Below are 20,239 nucleotides of genomic sequence, written 5' to 3' on the forward strand. Positions count from 1 at the left end.
CATGGCAATACATGAGCATGATATGCACAACCAAAATATGCACCAAAATCTTAAGTCAATGAATGCTGTACTTCACTGTTTTTTACAGAAGTTGATCACATCTAAAATAAATATGATTGGTTATAGCAAACTAACATGTCATGGAAGATATGAATGAAGATACACAGTGCAGCAGTAGGAGCTAAAATGCTCAAATACAGAATAGTTAAGATTCTAATATTGCAAACTTAATGTAATCGTTGAATTTAATCATAAACTTATGATATACAGTAAGAAGTAAAACTCACGATACTTCTTCTTGGGTCGAACTTAACATGCACGAAATAGTAATAATAATGAACACCAAGTCTAATTAATTTAAGTCTTTGTATATAAAGGCCAAAATACCATTAGAGGCATAAGAAGTAAGAACCCAAGTTAAACATAATACAATATAGATCATCAATAAGAAACTCCTATAATGACCAAAGAAACAGTTAATGATGTTACTTTATACCATAAAGCAAGATAATGGAAGCCCTTCCACTGAATCCACTCATCAAACCCCAAACCATAAACATCATAGATAGTCATAATAGTAAATCAGAACAGATAATAGCTCATCCATTCATCTAATCATATTATACATAAACAATTAATATTTATTAGAAAAAAAAATTGCTGAGGATTCATCGCAATTTAGAGACTAAATAATCATTAATCAAATAAATCCACATCAAATTAAAGTTGTTTTAGTTTCTTAAGCCAAAGAAAAAAAAAAACAAATTTGGCTTCATATGATAAAAACCCATAATTTGACCAAACTAAGTTCCGTTTACGATCCCAAAACCTAAGATTCAATAATTTAAAAGCTTAATAATTGAAGTGTAATCAATTGGTCTTGGGATCGGGCATGGGGAACAACCCAGCACCAGCGCCTCTCGGTGGCGCAAATCCTAAGAACTTCTGCAAATTGGTTCGAATACTAATAGAACAAAGGAAATACAAAAACGCCATGGAACAATCGGTGGGATCGTCCCCTTGAAGACCTCTATGACTCATCTTCATCACAAGTCCAAAGGGTTTAAAGGGTAATTTGGCAACGACCTTACCTTCGAATAACGAATTGAGGAGGCCAAAGACGACAAAGAGGACGAGGGCAACGACGGCGCCGGATTTGAACTTAAAAAGCGAGAGATCGCGGCTCGATTCCTTGAGACTGGTCTCAACCCGATCAATCTTCTTGGTTTTAGACTTTTTGGTGGTGATCTTGTTGGCAGTGTCAGTCTTCATGGTTTCGAGCTTCTTCGAGGCTTTGTCAATGGAGGATCGGAGGGACTTGTAGGAGTTGGTTCTGTATATTAGGATCCAAGAGATGGCTTCGCAGACTACGGCTGTGCATATTGAGATGCCCACCACTCTCAGACTATCTCCGTATTTGAACGATGAGAGCATTGAGGGCGTCGCCATTGACAGCGCGAGAAGGAGAGTTTGGCTGAGAATGGAACAAAGTTGGTGTTGGGTGTGGATTTGATCTGATTCCTTTGATGCTTTGGACTTTGGAGTTTAGAGTTTAGTTCATATGTTTGTTTTGTTCTAATATTATTTCTCTTTATGGGCTGGGCTCAAGTGTTAACAAAATCCGGTTTCTATTAGTATTCGAACCAATTTGTATTTCTTTGTTCTATTAGTATTCGAACAACACTTTTTTTTTTTTTAAAAAAAATCTATATTTTAAAAACAAAAAAAAAATCACATTAAAATTTAAACACTATTTTTTTCTTTAACTATAGTGTATTTGTATTTTTTTCATTGGAACTTGACCCTGCAATTAGACCGACCCTAATCTCGAACCTTAGACCCTAGTTCCCATCCCAGACCTCAAACCCTAGACCCAGACTAAGGAACCCTCTGACTGTGAGAGACCCCAACCTTCTAACTTGTTTCTCATTCCTCACTCAAATAAAATACCAAAAAAATGAAAATAAAATTTACAATACAGTTTATTTTGGGATTATTTCAAAAATATACAAAAATAACAAAAAAATTTACAAAAATAAGGTTTCACAGAATTTTAAATATTTTTATGATTTTTTTTATTTTATTTACAGAAAATACAGTCTTTTATGTTGTACTCTTGTTAATTTGTTGTAGATTTTTAGTTATCTGTATGTTATTTTTTGTTGTTTTAATGTTATTTAGATGTTATTTTCATGTTACTTTTATGTAATTTTCTTGTTGTTTTCGTATTATTTTTATGAAAAACCGTAAAAATGTAAAAAATAAATTCTTTAAATGTAAAAATGTAATTTTTTCACAAAAATAGTATCTAATATAATTATTCTTTTTTTTAGTTTTTACACCACACGTTGAATTTTTTCACCTTTTTTTACTGTAGGGTGGAATTTTTTTTCAAAAACACTATGTATTTTTATACTGTACACAATGTCAAATTTTTACTGTTGTTCCAAATTTATTTTATAGTTGTTCCATTGATGTTTTTAATTGTTCTATTTTGTTATTTTACGGTTGTTTTATAAAAAGACAGTATTTTTGTAAAAAATTTCGTGTGATAGTAAAATTATAAAATTTTACCCAAAATCTAGTATTTTTGTAATTTTTTTTTTCAAAATTAACCAAACTTTAGTCGGCAAAATAACTTTTGTTGATGCATAGCTTATTGATATAGGTATTAGGTAATATCAATCAATAAGATGGGCTACCGAAAAACAAGATGCACTTTGTTGATATAGGTAGTACCAATTAATTCATTTAAGCCCTCTTCAGCTGTGCAATCCCATACCTACATAGTCTCAGAATCATCCCACTTGACCTTCCCCAGGCGATGTGGGATTATACAACTTACCAGGTATTTCTCCTTACGGATCACAGGATTACTGACTGTCATAATTCTTGATTCATCTAATAATATCCAGCATAAAATGAAATTCTATTTACTATAAAAATTCCCTTGGTGGATAATTATTAAGATAAAATGTTTACCCAAAAACTGACTCTGGTGAGGTGGACATCAATATTTGACACGTGGCAAGAAAGAATACATACTAGAGTTGAGTAGTCCTGAGCAGTTGACCAGGGAGGAGTCCCTAGCCCTGAGCCCAGGTTGACTCTGGGAACTCTTGAATGGGTATTTGGATCTCACCAAGTTATTTTTAACTCACCATCTTTCAATTTTCTGAATAAAGAAGACAAGAAGAATCAAGTCCAAGGCCTTGAAACTGAAAAAAGATGAAACGACACCCAAGAAATCAACCCGAGCCCCCAAATTGACCTCCGTACTAGGGTTTCAGTTCAAAAAATAAAGTTACGAAAAATAAATTTTTGAAAGCAAATGTTTTATATTTCAAAAATAATAGCTTTTTTGTCAATATTGTTTTTACACTGTCTTTCACATCATTTTTTTCTTCACTATTTTCTCACATCATTTTTCCTTCCTCATCACTTTCTCTCTCCTTATTTCTCTTCTCACTCATTGTCTCATATCAATTTTTCCACTCGGAGTCCAAGATTTGGGTCCGCGTCTGCATCGAGGTCAAGGTCGAGGGAGGGGCCGAATCTGGGTCTGGCATCTGCCTTGGTCTAGGGTCGATTCAAATTTTGGATAAAGATATGAAATATTGAAGTGTTTTTTTTCTTAAAAATTTTTGAAAAACATTAAACAAACACCTCTTCCATTTTGAAAACTATAATAATTGTATTTTATTCTCGATTCTGAAAGCACAATTTTGAAAATAAGAAACAGAAACCAATACCAAATATGCCCTAAATACCAGTCTTGCATTAGAATTCTTCTTTCTCCTATAGCAAATATCAATTTATCAATGCGAAGGGAGACAAGCTTTATTAATGATCCAAACACATAAAACTAATGATTAGTAATACATATAGCACATTTTGAAATTTCAGAAAAACTACAGCTAAGCTAAGTCTTCTGATAAAAATAAAAATTAAACAGGACATGATTACAACTCTCACAATTTAAGCCTTTGGACAAAGCAGAAAATGGCCTAGCGAGGAGGCAAGTCTTTAATTGTAACTGAGATAACAGAACAAACTGCTTGTATAATGGTAAGAATGATAAGAAGAACAGCTGCAATGACAGAAACAATTGCCCAAGGAGTGTGGAAATAGTTCTGTTTCAAGTTTGCCCTCCATTTATGCCAGGAGGTCTTGCAATAGGCACGTAGTTGTTCAGAAATTTGAGCAAAATAAAAATCATCAGAGTCCAAAGTAACCCCATCTGCAAGCTTGTTTATCAAAGTAGCCCCCTGGCTGCTGTCCCCTAATCTATTCTCAACGATCCCATACTTCACAAGTAAATCTACATCTTTGGGAGTATTAACAAGCCGGTCTATAATCACGACATAATCGTTCAAGTAATTCTCCCTGCAATGGCATTCTTCAAACGCAAGTAAGTTTCTGAATGTAAGTTCCATCTCATCACTAATTGTCAGCTTCGGAATTTCCAAAATTCCTTCAGAGAAATGTATGTCAAACAAATTTTTGCTCGACCTCATCTTGAACTTAACTCCAGCTCGGTGTAGCTCTGTTATGCTTGGGATGTTCATAGATGTCAGCCTCTTTACTTCTGGTTTTTGTTCCAGTGGGACATATACATTTCTAAGGATATCAACAAAATGTTCAATTCTTGGAGAAGATATTCGCTCCAAATTTTCTGTTCCCTTTAACTGCATCAGCCCTTTGAAAAACATATGAGAAAGCTTAATGATTGAAAGCCTCTCATCATTAGAAGAAGGGACTGAAATTCTTTCTGGGTTAAAAAGATGTTCAAGAATGAAGAAGGGCAGCTGATTCTCAAGCAACCGCACATCACGCCAGATGTCCTGCAGCATCCATGGCTTGTTAAAGATACGATCATGCTCGTCTTGAAGCTCGTGAAAACAGTACCTTAATAGAACCTCAATAATGAATGCAGCATCTACTAAAACAATCTTTGTAAATTCATCACTTGAGAATCTTATAGGTTCTGCATAACAGCTGCGCAATTCTTCTTCTTTATCTTTTATGATTTTTATGTAGTATTCCAAGCCTAAACTTGTGTGCTTAAGATAATCACATAAATACCTCTTTTTGTGCTCTTCCATCGCTCTTAATCTTTCCTTGCCATGATGAAGAGGACCAATGGAAACTACCTGGGGTGTGTAGGCATTTTCATTGACAAGCCGCAGCCGTTCAGAAACCCTGTAGATAGAGCACTTGGAAGATAAGGGAGACAAGCTTTCCAACTCCAATCTCAGCGAAGTCGCCAAAGAAACTGATGGATTCTCGATGTCATTTGGAGAATGATCTCCATATCTGTTTGCCATGTGTGCCTTCTCCTTGTTATGATTGATAACCAACACCAGAATAAAACTAGCAAACAGATTAGTGCAGAGAAAAGGAGCTGGGCTGATTCTTTTCTACTGTTTGGTTGCCCAGAAAATGTAGCAGAAGAACAATATTTTTAAAATGTCCGAGAGAAAAAAAATGCTTTGCTGAAGAGTAGAAGCAATTAAGATGTGAAAAGTAAGCTACACCTGTATCAAAGAACTGTTTGTAGCTTCGGCAGGCTATGGGCAAAGCATAACTGAAAGACTATGAAATACAAATTGAATAATCTAGAATTTCAATACAAACAATGTGTTGTATGAACGTAAACAAAAGTATATATACATCTGTAAATGTGAGAAAACTATAGCAAAAGTCAAGTCAACTAAGTAAATTACCAGGAAAATGACAAGCTGGTTCGTCATAATTAGGAGGCATCTACTGTGTCATGGAACAAAAGTTTCAGAAAAGTCATAATTAAATTACAAGGTCTGGGTCGTCCTTCTTGTTGAGTTTGACCGTTAGTCTAACCATCACAATCTCATGCCTCATTGCACATTACACTAAGCAACACAGCATGTTTAAGGACCATAATGCAAAATATGTAAATGGGACTCCTATTTTAATAAAGCATCAACAAGATATCCTCAGCAAATATTGATCTCAACTTTCTGAATTCACGTACTAAGTTTAAAATGGATATATTTTCAGAAACAATAATGTTACCAATGAAAATAATAATTGCTAAGTTAAAACAGCAAATAGTTTATGTTCATAAACAATAAGAACTTCTAACAAGAAACTTATTTCAGTTTAGATTTTGTAGAGCTCCGGAGAGGCTTCGCAACTGGTCTAGCAGGGGCACTTCTAGCAGCCTTCTTGATATCATACTTCACAGACGAGAACGCACAGATAAGAGCAAGCACCATTGTCGGGTAAACATACACTGCTTTAGTGGGATCCGTGTTTGCAGGCTTTCCAAGTATCCCTTCCTTGACAAGGCCCCAGATTATTAGAAGTGTCCCAAACATGGTCATCCTTCCTGGTTTCAGAAGGCACACAAAGGCTCCAGCCACAGAAAAGTAGCTTCCAGCAAGAACCTGAAGGAAGAACCATAAGTCAGATTGAGATTTTGAATAATAATGTCAGAAATGGAATGCCAAAAAGTTTTCTGAGATGTTATGGGACATTATTAATGTCTATTTCAATAAGAACAAGGAATAAAGTTAGAGCATAATTAGCAAATCATAATGATAACAGAAGTGAAGGGGAGGAGTTTAGAGAGGAACGAAAAGAAATAACAATAAAAATAAAATGGCCTATGCCTGCCCAATTTAGCGAATTATGTTCATGATAGGTATTCACTAGAACTTGTTTCCTAAATAATATGTAAGAAAACACATGAATGATGGAAAAGGAAAACTTTCTTTTATTATTATTTCCGTTCCCGTCACAGCCCATTAAAGTTTAGTACACAAGGTCTAAGGGTAAAGATATAAGAGGATGAACAGGAATCTTTTATGAATATGGATCTTCTTAGTATACAAAATATAATTATGAGGTGTTGAATTAATCTTTAAACGTTCTGTGGTCAAATGTTAAGGTTCTGAATAGATTTAACCTTTTGGTATGTAAGTACAAGAGAAAAGACTAGAAACAACATATACTGCTTCCATTCACCAAAAGTCAGAAAATTGCAGTATTTAAACAAGCTAGCTTTTAAAGAGAAACCAAGCAAATAACATCGGCAACAACAGAAAATAATTCTAGACATCACTCAGGGAAAATAAAAGGATTATAAACACTAAGACCATTATAGAGAGGTCAAGGGTGGAGAGGAAAAAAACCTCCAATCGTTGGAGATCAGCAACTGCAGGAGATTCCTTTGCACTGGTCAAGTTATAGATGCTTAACAAGTTATCCCAGCTTGGAACAGTCATGCTTGTGACGACTCCATTTACAACAGCTCCAGGGTAAAGAAGGGCCTTCACCACTGGAATTGGAAAGATCTCACTTGCAATCAACTGGGAAGATGTTACATGCAATGGTGTTGTACACATCCCAGATCTGCATGGAATCCTGTCAAATGAAACACATAAAAATACTAAGTACACAACTTGTACATTAATATTTAATAAAGGCTTCTCCATTTGTTTCTTCTGTAGTTCTCAAAATGCTACTTCTGTAGATGAAACAAACAAGTTCCTACTAACAGCAAAAGAAGTAAAGAAACAAGATCACATAACTCAATTAAAAATATCTCAATTCGTGAGATAACTCACTTGTTAAAAATTCTCCTATAAGAGATATGATCAACAAGAGAGATCCAAGTCATTTTCAGTAACAAGTTGTTACACAACCACTCTAAAAAGTCAATCCCATTGGCCATTTCCATCAGGTAGTCAACCATACTCAAGGAACGTGAGAATGACCTTTACTCTAATCAAAATTATCGGAAATTAAACATAAATACTGAAACAAATTAACAGAGCAGATATTATAAAACTGAAACACATCAATAAAAGGCAAAATTCCAAGATTTAATGAATCAATTAAGACACTAAAAATTATAGAGCGAAAAAACAAATCTTGGAAATGACCCAAATCGATATGTATTGATAATTACCATGCATTGATAATTTTTTGTTTATAAGAGGTTTAAAACTCTGTTTCGATAGCGGGGTTTCATGTTTTACCTGAAAAGGGGGATTTGAAGTATGATTAAGAAGAAGTAGATGCGTGAGGCTATGGAGGAGATGTTGCTCAACCATCCTTTTGACGATGAAGTTGATGGAGCAGACGAAGACGAAGGAGAAGGAGAGGCTGCCATTACTGATCAATTTCTGGAGTACGGACGCAACGAGAGAGGATCTGATGGTTGTGGCCTTACTGGAAAGCCTTTCGTGGACTTTTCTGTCTCTCTCAGCTCAAGAAAGACAAACTTTGTTCAAAGTTCAAAACGACGTCGTTTTAGTTAATTTTTTTTTTTGGCCTAATGTAAGCACCATTTATCAAATTTTCCAATCAAAACTTAGAGATATGATGTAATTGTGCATTCCTCCTATTTTGCCAAATAAAAAAACTATAACAAAATATATTTCTAGAGATTTTGTGTGGTGATTAATTTTGTGCTATATATGGTGGCTAATATGTACCTTGAGGGTTTTTTTTTTTTTTTTGAAAGAAGATCTTGTGGGGAACAAAACCACACCACAAGACTACAAGGAAGGCAAAGAACCATTCCAAATGAACTCACTATCAAGCCCAAGACCCCATTTAGCTATATTATGAGCATGTACATTAAAACTCCTACAAATATGAACCACTTTGAGGTTTGGGCAAGGAGATAATAAGCTCCTAATACAACCAATTAAGTCATCCATGATATTACAACCCCGTTTACTAGAGTACAATTTATCCACTATAGACTTGCAATCTGTTTTTAGGATGTCCACAGGCAAGAAAATTGAGGAGGCCCATTGCAGAGCATGTATGATTGCTTTAGCCTCAGCAACCATCGGATCAACACAGCCTGAGAAAGGAATGGCCAAACCAGCCACAACTCGGTTAGAATGGTTCAAAACCACAGCCCCAATACTGTACTTTTCCCTCTGAACATCAATGGCTGCATCTGTAAAGATCTGAAAAGCTCCCTGAGAAGGGGTATGTTGCAAATCTACTTGATCCTGATTGGCAGCAGAAGGAGAAACAGAGGCCTGCTGAGCATCCAAAAATTTAAAGAAAAAAACAACAGCCCATTCATAAACATCAAAAGGTTGACCCACTTGTCTATTATGAAAAACATTGTTCCTTTGGTTCCATAAAGCCCACAGAAAACAACAAAAAATACAGTAAAGCTCCTTATCCAGCTCGTGAGACATAGTGTAAAAGAAATCAAAAATATTTAGATACTTATATTTATTATAGAGATTAACAAACCTTGAAGATTTCCATGCTTTCCTCGCCCTGGAACAATCTAGCAATGCATGCTTAACCGTTTCAGGATGTAATTTACACAGAGGACAAAGAGGGGAATCAATGACACATCTTTTATGAAGAGAAAAAGAAACAGGAATAGCATTAGAAAGCATTCTCCAAATAAACACCTTAACTTTTGGAGGGATTTTCAAAGTCCAGAGTTTGGTCCAAAATTTTTTAGAGTCAGCAAAAGAAGAAGAGGAAGGAAGATCATGAGAAGAGAAAGCAAAATGATAAGCAGACTTGACAGTACACTCCCCAGAACTATCCTGCCCCCAAATAAGCTCATCCTCTCCAAAATCACCCAGAAGAGGGACACTAAGGATATCATTAACCAGAGGAGCAGAAAAGTAGTTCGAAAGTTTAGAAACATCCCAATCCCCATTCTCAGAAATAAAGTAGGATAACAAAGGGGAAGGAGGCCTATGGTTAGAAGAAAAAAACTTGACTCTGTTATTAGGGATCCAATGGTCTTCAATCGTCCTAATATGACTACCATTTCCCACCTTCCATAAAAGACCCGACTGCAGCAAGTCCCTACCCCAGAGAATACTTCTCCAAGTAAAAGAAGGGTTGTGACCAGGTTTAGCCTCAAGAAAAGCATTGCGAGGGAAATATCTAGCCTTAAGGACAGAAGCTAGGAGAGAAGAAGGGTTTTTAAAAATTCTCCAGGCTTGTTTAGCCAACATAGCTTGGTTAAAATGGATAAGAGATCGGAAGCCCAATCCACCTAAGAATTTAGATTTACACAAAGACTTCCAAGACTTCCAATGGATTTTATGAGAAGTCCCTGATGATCCCCACCAGAATCTGGCCATCACAGCTTCGATGCCTTTACAGAGTTTGACAGGCAAGCGAAAACAAGACATAGCATAAGCCGGAATAGCCTGAATAACAGCCTTTAGCAAAACCTCCTTACCTGCCCGAGAAAAACACTTAGAAGACCAACTCCTAAGAACAGAATTAACTCGATCTTTTAAAAAGGCAAAAGAGTGATACTTAGAACGAGTTAAGCACTGAGGAAGACCCAGATATTTACAGATAAAAGGTCGATCTTCAAGATTGAAAGAGGAGAAGAAAACATCACGAATATCTGGCTGGGTATTAGGGGAAAAAAGAATAGAAGACTTAGAAAAATTAATGACCTGACCCGAAGCCCTAGAATAGATATCAAAGACATTTTGAAGAGCAGCACAAGAAGAACGACTAGCAGTACAGAAAAGAAGACTATCATCAGCAAAAAACAGATGCGATAAGGAGGGTGCATTCCTAGAAATAGCAATACCCTTAAGTAAGCCAGCAGCTTGGCTTGCCCTAAGAAGGACAGAAAAGCCTTCAGCACAGAGAATAAACAGATAGGGGGAAAGAGGATCACCTTGTCTAAGACCCCTAGATGGATGAACTAAGCCCTGAACAGAACCATTGACCAGAAAAGAAAGAGAGGTAGTTGAAACACATTTCATAATTAAAGAAACAAATCTAGAAGGAAAGTTAAAGTGAAACATAAGACTCTCTAAATAATGCCAATTAACCCTATCAAAAGCCTTAGCCATGTCTAATTTGAGAGCAGCCCAACCTAGCTTCCCCTTTTTCCTTAAACTAATGGCATGAACTAATTCTTGAGCAATAAGAATATTGTCAAAAATAACTCGACCCGAGACAAAAGCACTTTGAAAAGGGGATATAATTTTATCTAAAACAACCTTTAATCTATTAGCTAAGACCTTAGATATGACTTTATAAAGAGTAGAACAAAGACTAATGGGCCTAAAATCCTTCATAGAGTGAGCATTTTGCTTCTTAGGAATAAGAGAGATAAGGGTAGTATTAACTGCCGAGAAATCAACCCCCTCATTAAGACAAGACAAAACAGCCTTGGCAAAATCAGCCCCCAAGGTAGACCAATTTTTTTGGTAAAAGTAAGCATTAAGGCCATCCAGACCAGGGGCCTTGTCCCCAGAGAGAAGAAACAAGGCTTTCCTAACTTCCTTAATGGTGAAAGGTTTGTCCAAGAACTCGAAATCCAAGTCATCCAAAGGAGGACCTAGGCAATCAAGAATGAGGCTAATTGCATCGGCATCACTACCATCAGAGGTAAAAAGATCTGAAAAATAAGAGATTACCAGATTTCCCATATCCAAATGATCAGATAGAATATTTCCATTATCATCTTTGAGAAATTTGATAGTATTAGTCCTCTTACGTTTAGAAGCAAAACGATGAAAGAATTTAGTATTTCTATCACCAGCCTTTAGCCATTGAGTTCGAGCCCTTTGCTTCCAATAGACTTCCTCTTTATAAAGAAGGCTATCAAGCTCAGATTGAAGGCATTTAAGGCGAAAACGACACTCAGGATCAACAAAAGGAGCATCCTGAATGCAGGCAATTTCCTTTTGAAGATCAGAGATGCGAGACTTAATAGAGAGATTGGTCTCTTTATTCCAAGACTTAAGTGTCGAAATACACAAGTCCTGAGTAGACAAAAATGAATGAAGAGAGGACACAGTATTGTTATTGAGAGGATGGCTATCCCAAACAGTCTTAACAACAGAGAGAAAATCAGGGTTCTCAAGCCAAATGTTTTCAAAATGAAATCTCTTCCTATGGTGAAAATGAGAGTTAGAATCATTATCATTAAGAATCAACTTTAAAGCACGATGATCCGACCCAAAGAAAGAAAGATGTTTCAAGGATGCATTTGGAAAGAGATCATTCCAAGTAGTAGAACTAATAGCCCAGTCAAGATGCTCTTTAACTGAATGGTTATGCCAAGTAAATTTACTACCCTCAAAAGTCAAAGGAGAAAGATTGAATTTATGAACAAAATTAGAAAAGTTATCCATATCCTTACTATCATAATAAGAGCTACCTAGTTTATCATCATAAGAAAGAAAACTATTAAAATCACCCATAATTAACCAAGGAAGATTAGGGGCATTATAAAAGAGTTTGTCAAGGAGAGCCCAAGTAAATGGTCGTTGAGAAGAGATAGGAGAGCCATAAAAGCAAGTAAAATGAAACAGTTCATTATCGTTAATATTTATATTACAATCTATATGATTACAGGAAAAGTTAATAACATTCACAAAAAAACTGTCCTTCCACAAAAGTAAAAGTCCCCCCCCAAAATATTTCCTAGGGACCTCTAACCCATGGTCAAAACCAAGACCAACCTTAAACCTATCAACAGAGCCAACAGCCAAACGGGTTTCAATCAAAAAAAGAACATCCGGACAGTGAGTTTTGACAAGCAGGGAGAGCCTTCTGAATGCACGTGTACTCCCCAATCCACGTGCATTCCAACACATGAGACTCATTTTTCTGGGCGGGTGTGCAATGCACCACCCGCCTGTTCCATGTCCGTTGAAGCAGATGAAGATTCCTCCTCTCTATCCCCAGCTCTAGCTCTTTTCAATTGAGACCTGACAGAACCACCAACGACTACCTGTTGGGGCTGGAAAGATGGGCGTTTAACTCCCGAAGCAGAGGCCAGCCCTTTTCCACGAACCAACGAGTCAGGTTGGCCAACTTCAGTACTAGTCCCAACAGCCTCAACTGGACTAGCCGAGACAACCTCAGCAGCAGGAGTAGTCGAGGTACTCATATCACCAGAATGCATAACAGTTGTACCAACTGTGGTCGCCACCACCAAGGAATCAGTGGAGTAAGAGGTGAATGCCGAAGGCCTCAAAGGATGACAACCAAATGGATTAAGACCAGTATGAAAAGCATGATTACTATTAGGATTAAGAGGAGTAGGCATCATGACAGTTGAAGAAGTATAAGGGCTGAGAAAACCAGACCCCGAATTACCAGCACCAGCCAGGAAAGATGGAAAAGAGATGATGTTATCTAGAAAGTTCCTAGTAGGAAGAGTAAGGCTAACAGGAGCATGATCAACAACAGTAATAGCAGGAGGGTGAGGGTATTGAAAGGGCATAGCTTTGTCCACAATTTTTTCCTTACCACGCAGGAGGATGTTGTAAGGACATAAAGGCTCAGTTTGACTATCATCACACTTTTGGAGATAAAAATGACAGTACCTTTTGGTATGGTCAAGTTTACCACAAAAGAAGCAAAAGTCAGGAAATCTCTCATACTTAAAGTCAATCCATTTGACAATTTCTCTACCCATACGTATGAATCTAATATTCATACCCCTCCTAATAGGAAGATTGACATCAAGAAGAATTCTAAGCCTTAAATAAGGCCCAGTTCCCTCCTTGACAGTGTCCTTATCCACTTCGATAAGATCCCCAACCTCAGAGGCAATGAAACGGGCTAAGTCAAAGGACTTACACATAAACGGTATCCCATAAACTTGTACCCAGAAAGGGACATAGTGAAGGGTATCAGGGGTGATAGGGAAAGAACTTTCTGGGGCAGCAAAGATGGTGACACTTTGAGCAAAGTGCCATGGCTGACCCTCTAAAATTCTACCTTTATCACCCTCACAACCGAAAGTCACAAGGAAGAGACCATCAGCATGCTCAGTGACAGATACAGGAAATCTACACTGTGATGACCAAATGCCAGATAGGGTTTTCATCAAGGATGGCCTATTATAAGGTCTAATAGTATGGAGTTTCAGAAGGAGACTAATGGTAGCAGGGGTGGAAGAGGAAGAACTAGCATCATAGGTGAATATTGTGTTTTCATCAGAGGGAAAAACTAAGGTATTAGAAACGGTATTAAGAAAATCATCCATAGAGAAAGCTAAAACAAAGCAGACACACCCAGAATGATAGCAAGCAGACCAAAGAATTGAAAAGGTGAAAGAGGAGTGCCATAATCCATACCTGAGTCTTACTATATATAGAAAAAACCAGAATCCCCGTAGGCGCCTTCTCGAATCGCACCTAGTCACATCCCTAGCCTTCACCTGATGAGGTATAATGATGATGAGGCTATTAAAATCCTCATAAACCCAGGCCTCCGCCCCCATTTTCCAATCTTCAAGAGAGAAAAGATGGCTGGAGATATGCTCAGGCGATAATAAATGCCAAAGATCCCAACATAAACCCCCAGAAACTAAATAAAGCAAAGAAATAGGCAGAGAATAGAGGTAAAATGATGGTTTGCAATTAATATGATGGGATTGTGTGAGCAGGAGATAATACACAGAGCAATTAATGCTCTTAATGATGATAGAAAATGAACTAAAACGACAAAGAGGAAAGAAAAATGAAAGAAAACCACCACTTAACTGATTAGGGTGGACGAGAAACACCATAATTGGGACCAAACCAACAGCCATGAAACGGTTTCGCATACCTCCTAGAAGACTCCAGAGAGAGAAAAAGCTGGTTGGTTATTTTGTTAAATTTGATGAATTATATTGTTTTATTAATATGTACCTTGAGGGTTGATTGTGCCATGTTTGGTTTTGTTTTTTTTTTTTTATTTTATAATTTAAAACTCAATTCAAATTTTTTAGGTACAAAAAAGATTATCTAAAATAAAATTTAAGTTTGATAATCATGCTGGTTTTATTTTTTTTGCACTATTTCTTGATAGTTTTGATGCCTTTTATGACGCTTGTACTATTTTTTAGGAGAATTACCTTATGTACTATTTTTTTAATTTTTTTTTTCAAATTTACGGTTTGTGTTTCTAAAGTGATTGCAATGCTAGTTGCAATATGAGTTTCTATACGATTTTTTATTGCAATTTAGGTTTCAGCGCTAGTTTCAATGAGAGTTTCTATGTAGAATTCCGTAAAAATACAAAAAAAAAAAAAGCTATTTTGAAGTGTAAAAATGAAAAAACCTCTATTTTTTATGGCTTGCCCCTAATTGTTTAGGGTGTGGTCAATGGGTAAGAGAAGAGTTTCATTTTGTATTGATGGCTTTGACAAATGAGACAAATAAGTATTTCAAGTCTTGATATTATAGTATGGATTGTTTTACCTTCTTTATTCACATTACCTATTTTTTTTTATTAAATTATGTGGTAATAGAGTTTTATTTTTTATTATTCTGTAGGTCGATTTGTTGAAAATATTTTACCAGGATCTAGATTTACTACCATGTATGTTGTTTAACATCCTAATATAAATTTCTAAAACAATGTAAATAAACACATAAAATTTAAGAAACCTTACATTGATTGCAGTGGAATATAATAACTCCTTCCGTTCAGATCTCTAGCCCTTGATTCCTTTCTGTAGCAGAGCATTATCAAGATCTGAACCTGGATCTCTTTCTCTCCTTCTTGTTTATTAGATTCTTCACAGTCTTACATACTATGATTGAGGACCAACTTTATGTGTGTGGGCACTTACTCAATCACTAATGGCTGAAATTATTTAGTGAAGAAAGGCTAAGTGTTTCGAAAATTCAAGAGGAAGAAGAAGAAGGAAGAGGTCTCATCAGAAAGCTAGGTTTTTAGCTTTGGAGGCATTAGTTTGGATGAAGAGACCATAGCCTTCCTTTTATATTATCTTCAATAGGGTTAGGGTTGAATTATATGGATTAAAAAAAAATAAAATATTGGGCAAAAATAACTTGTTGGCCGTACACTTCAAAGGGTTAATCTCTAGTTACTATTTTGCCACTTTATTTCAACCACTTATTCTTCTTTTCAATAATACTATATTTTCCAATTCAAACCTATAAATGCCAAAACTATTTATTTAATAATTAAAATAATTATCAAATAAAATTGTCATTTATAATATATATTAATTAAACTCCATAAAGTCTCTTAATTAACAAATAAACCCCAAAACACTATTTCTTCACAATCAAGCCATATCTTAGTGAAAAATTCATAAACTAGACATAGTCTAATTTTAGAATTATAATTGATTAATTAAAATCAATTAACTGAGTCTTACAAGCAGTTTGTCTCAACTAGTATGGGGATCATTGGCCTATATAACCGAGCTTCCAATAAGCAGACCTAGAATTTACCAAGTAAATCCACTAACTTATTAATTCCTCATTGCATCCACCATAGAACTTGGAATTGCACTCTCAGTTACATAGAACGCTCTATATGTTCCACGATATAGATACACTATTAATTATCCATTGTTATAATCCCAATAATCAATGATCCTCTATAGATGATCTACATTGCATAGGGATAAAATTACCGTTACACCCTTCAATGTATTTTATCCTTAAAACACTTGGCCACCTATAAATGATATTTTAGTGAACTAATATAATCATTAAAATGATATCTCAATCATTTATCTCTATTCAGCCAAGCTCGAAGGAATCATCGTTTCACTTCTAAATACCTATAGAAGCTATAGATTCCATATCTATGTTTAGCGCTCCCACTCAATTGTACTATCGTGTGACAGTCAGTAGTCCCGTGATCCGTAAGGGGAAACACCGGGTAAGCTGTACAATCCCACACCGCCTGGGGAAGGTCAAGTGGGATGATTCTGAGACTGTGTAGGTATGGGACTACACAGTTGAAGAGAGCTTAAATGGATTGATTGGTACTACCTATGTCAACAAGGTGCATCTTGTTTTTCGGTAGCCCATCTCGAAAGAACTCCACAGTTAAGCGTGCTTGGCTTGGAGCAATTTCAAGGATGGGTGACCTCCTGGGAAGTTTTCCCAGGATGCGTGTGAGTGAGGACAAAGCACGCTGGAAACACTCGTGTTGGTCTATAGGGTCAGTCATCAATCCAGGAAGCAACCAGAGTGGCGTACTCGTGTATAAGAGCCATTATTCCGTGGGTGGAAGGACCCAATGGAGGCTTGAAGCGGGGACGTTATAAATGGTATCAGAGCCTTGACCCAGCCGGAAGTGTGGTCGACGAGGACGTCGGACCCCGTAAGGGGGGGTGATTGTGACAGTCAGTAGTCCCGTGATCCGTAAAGGGAAACACCGGGTAAGCTGTACAATCCCACACCGCCTGGGGAAGGTCGAGCGGGATGATTCTGAGACTGTGTAGGTATGGGACTACACAGTTGAAGAGAGCTTAAATGGATTGATTGGTACTACCTATGTCAACAAGCTGCATCTTGTTTTTCGGTAGCCCATCTCGAAAGAACTCCACAGTTAAGCGTGCTTGGCTTGGAGCAATTTCAAGGATGGGTGACCTCCTGGGAAGTTTTCCCAGGATGCGTGTGAGTGAGGACAAAGCACGCTAGAAAGACTCGTGTTGGTCTGTAGGGTCAGTCATCAATCCAGGAAGCAGTCAGAGTGGCGTACTCGTGTATAAGAGCCATTATTCCGTGGGTGGAAGGACCCAATGGAGGCTTGAAGCGGGGACGTTACATATCGTGTTCCCAAAATGTACGTATCACTCTGACCAAAAAGTAGGCTTAACTAACAAATCAAAGAACACGAATAACACTCTTGAGATCGAACCTAATCATGTCAGGATTAAGATCATTTGATCTAGGATCAACTAGGTGATATTGAATTGAATAGATATTACTATAAATTTATCATATCTAATCCAAGTTCAATATCGGTCCCTTCTAATGTATACTCCATACATCCGATACTGGTAAACTTTGCCAATGCCCTGGAAAAGACATAACACTTATCCAAGGTGTAAGTATACCTATCGCTGATTATCATGCCAGTCTAAATCCAGTGAACTGACAAATTAGGGAATTAAACTTTTGAACATATAATCATGATTATATCCCACTGTGTTGACAACACTATAATCAAGAACAAATACATATGAACAGGACTTAATAGAATTTATACATTAAATATAATCATGAAATAAATCATGTGAACCATGCAACATAAAATGTGATTTCTAATCTTTATTAATTAGTAAATCTGATTATATTGAAATGAGTTTTATTTAGGGCACAAAATCCAACACGATTTTGTGGAGGACCTACTATTGGAGAGACTTTTTTGATAAGTTTATTTTACATATAATTTGTTTGAGAGTTGTTATCTTCTAACTATTGAGAATTTCTTTTATTAGTTTTAAATATCATTGTTCGAGGTTAATTCATTTTTTTTATCTTATTTTATTTTGTAGATGTTTTGTGAATCATTCTTGATATGTTAATGAGTTGGCGTGTAGTTTCAGTGTTACAAGCTGAATCTCTAGCTCTTTTAGTGTGTTATTTGAGGACGTGATAACTTTATTGTCTAAATTTCTAGGAGTAGTTTTGTCTTATGTTGCTCGCTTACTTTAGTATTTTATGGTTTGACAAAGCATGCCTTTCGGTTAGACACACACAAAACATGGACCTTTTCCACCTTTGAATTAGTTTGGATTAGACTTTGGACCCCTAAGGTATTACTCTTTTTGATCTTACTTGTTCTTATTAGGAACTTTGGAAGTTGCATTTGCTTTGAAAGTCTCTTCATTAGACCCCTCCACAAGCTTATCCCTAAATATCGATTCCTCCTCGATTCGAATGTGTTTTTGGATTTCTTCCAAAGAGTAATCCTCCTTTCATGAAAGATTATCTTCCCATAATTCTTCCAAGATGGTGGTAATTTTGCCACTATTGCACCAACTTGGAATGCCTTGGGAAGTTCAATTTTGAGCACTTTCAATTCGTAAACAATTATTTGCAAGTCATGAATTTGAGGTAAAAGAGGTTTACCATCAAGAAATTTTAAATCAAAATATTGAGAAATTAAAATTTTTTTGGTACCTTCCTCCTCGGCCTTGAATTTCTTTTTAAGGTGATCCTAAATTTCTTTAGCATCTTTAGTGTCAGTGTATAGGTCATAAAGCCTATCCGAGAGTGAGCTGAGGATGTGTCCTCTACATAGAAGATTGTCATCTTCTCTCTTCTTCTTTTGTGCCTTGACCTCATTGGTATCGTTATCAGTAGGTGCGGGTAAGGGCTCCAAGGTGGACTCAAGAATATAGGCAATCTTGAGTGTGGTTAGGAGGAACCTCACCTTGTCACCTAGTGAAATTAGTGCTATCAAAGTGGTCCAATTTCACCAAGTCTTGGTTCATCATCTTGATTGTTTCTCCTTCCATTGAAAACAAAAAAATAATCTTCTTGATTGTTAGAAATAAATGAGAGATTACAATGGAAGAATAAAAGACCAAACAATTACAACTAGCTCTAAGCAAAATATTACAAGGATAATATTTTAAATATAAAGTTACAATCTTTAAGCATAAAATACAAATAAAAAAAAAAGAGTTACAACTCAAAACTCAAAGATACAAATAAATATAAACTATATAAAAGCATATATATAATAGTGTATATGTATAATATATATATATATAAAATAGATGATATATAGTAAAGATATATAGTATATTAAGAGTGTATATAGTATGTATATATAATATATATAATAAATAATACTATATAGTAGAGATAATATATATATATAAGAGTGTTTAGAGAAGAAAAGAACAATATAAAACTAGAGAATAAAAGAACAAATAACACCCAAAGTGAAGATGAGGATCACCAAAAGCTTGAAAATTTCTACACCTTTATCTAAGAAGATTATTTTCCTCTCTATGATACACTTAGGGCTTTGCGGAAATAATTTTGGGAATATTAAACCTTAGAACTCTCTAGCTTTGTGTTTGGAAGAAAGAAGAGAAAAGTGTATCTCTAAGGATGAACCGATGTCTCTATTTATAGTGTTTAGGATCACACACTTTGAAATTCAAACATCTTATACCCAATGACTGCTACCATCTCTTAATTGGGTGTAAATAGTATTAAATGGGTGATTTGGAAGTTATGAGAGATATTAAAATGCATCCCCATAATAGAAAATATTACAATATTAAAGCTAAAAAAAACGATAACTAGTTACTAAAATTTTCAACTTTTGTAAATATAACTTTCAAAATCATTCAAATTTTATTTTATATCACTTATACACATTATAAACAACAAAATTAAATCCCCAAAAACTATATTTCCATTATAGCTTTGAATTTCAAAAGATTAAGTTGTGTAACCACTCTTTACATACTTAATAGATGATCATGTAGAAG

The 20,239-nt window shown here is 35.9% G+C and overlaps 4 protein-coding genes across 4 annotated transcripts; all 4 read right to left on the minus strand.

The window, feature by feature from the left end:
- Window positions 1–667: 667 nt before the first annotated feature.
- Window positions 668–1,624, minus strand: LOC115699104 (uncharacterized). The gene has a single exon (XM_030626340.2). It carries the CDS (start codon window positions 1,447–1,449, stop codon window positions 871–873), a length of 579 nt encoding a protein of 192 aa, XP_030482200.1. The 5' UTR covers window positions 1,450–1,624; the 3' UTR covers window positions 668–870.
- Window positions 1,625–3,814: 2,190 nt separating this feature from the next.
- LOC115699102 (UPF0481 protein At3g47200) lies at window positions 3,815–5,806 on the minus strand. The gene has a single exon (XM_030626338.2). The coding sequence runs from the start codon at window positions 5,325–5,327 to the stop codon at window positions 4,008–4,010; it is 1,320 nt and encodes a 439-aa protein (XP_030482198.1). The 5' UTR covers window positions 5,328–5,806; the 3' UTR covers window positions 3,815–4,007.
- Window positions 5,807–5,948: 142 nt separating this feature from the next.
- Window positions 5,949–8,456, minus strand: LOC115699103 (uncharacterized). The gene is made up of 3 exons (XM_030626339.2): window positions 8,025–8,456; window positions 7,176–7,407; window positions 5,949–6,428 (listed from the first exon to the last, which is right to left on the minus strand). Exons 1-3 carry the CDS (start codon window positions 8,156–8,158, stop codon window positions 6,132–6,134), a joined length of 663 nt encoding a protein of 220 aa, XP_030482199.2. The 5' UTR covers window positions 8,159–8,456; the 3' UTR covers window positions 5,949–6,131.
- Window positions 8,457–12,316: 3,860 nt separating this feature from the next.
- On the minus strand, window positions 12,317–14,591 carry LOC133030196 (uncharacterized). Its single transcript, XM_061102551.1, has 2 exons — window positions 14,514–14,591; window positions 12,317–14,337 (listed from the first exon to the last, which is right to left on the minus strand). The coding sequence occupies exon 2, from the start codon at window positions 14,249–14,251 to the stop codon at window positions 12,620–12,622; it is 1,632 nt and encodes a 543-aa protein (XP_060958534.1). The 5' UTR covers window positions 14,252–14,337; window positions 14,514–14,591; the 3' UTR covers window positions 12,317–12,619.
- Window positions 14,592–20,239: the final 5,648 nt, after the last annotated feature.

This window comes from Cannabis sativa, chromosome 8, assembly GCF_029168945.1.
Source record: "Cannabis sativa cultivar Pink pepper isolate KNU-18-1 chromosome 8, ASM2916894v1, whole genome shotgun sequence".
NCBI classification, from domain to species: domain Eukaryota; kingdom Viridiplantae; phylum Streptophyta; class Magnoliopsida; order Rosales; family Cannabaceae; genus Cannabis; species Cannabis sativa.

What these genes read in the sequence shown, in the direction of transcription:
- LOC115699104 (XM_030626340.2), bottom strand. Translation starts at nt 1,449, where the DNA reads ATGGCGACGCCCTCAATGCTCTCATCGTTCAAATACGGAGATAGTCTG.
- LOC115699102 (XM_030626338.2), bottom strand. Translation starts at nt 5,327, where the DNA reads ATGGCAAACAGATATGGAGATCATTCTCCAAATGACATCGAGAATCCA.
- LOC115699103 (XM_030626339.2), bottom strand. Translation starts at nt 8,158, where the DNA reads ATGGCAGCCTCTCCTTCTCCTTCGTCTTCGTCTGCTCCATCAACTTCA. An exon ending in CTTCAAATCCCCCTTTTCAG is followed by an intron (nt 7,408 to 8,024) that starts GTAAAACATGAA and finishes TTCATTTGACAG; the next exon opens with GATTCCATGCAGATCTGGGA. An exon ending in CTGATCTCCAACGATTGGAG is followed by an intron (nt 6,429 to 7,175) that starts GTTTTTTTCCTC and finishes TTCTTCCTTCAG; the next exon opens with GTTCTTGCTGGAAGCTACTT.
- LOC133030196 (XM_061102551.1), bottom strand. Translation starts at nt 14,251, where the DNA reads ATGGGGGCGGAGGCCTGGGTTTATGAGGATTTTAATAGCCTCATCATC.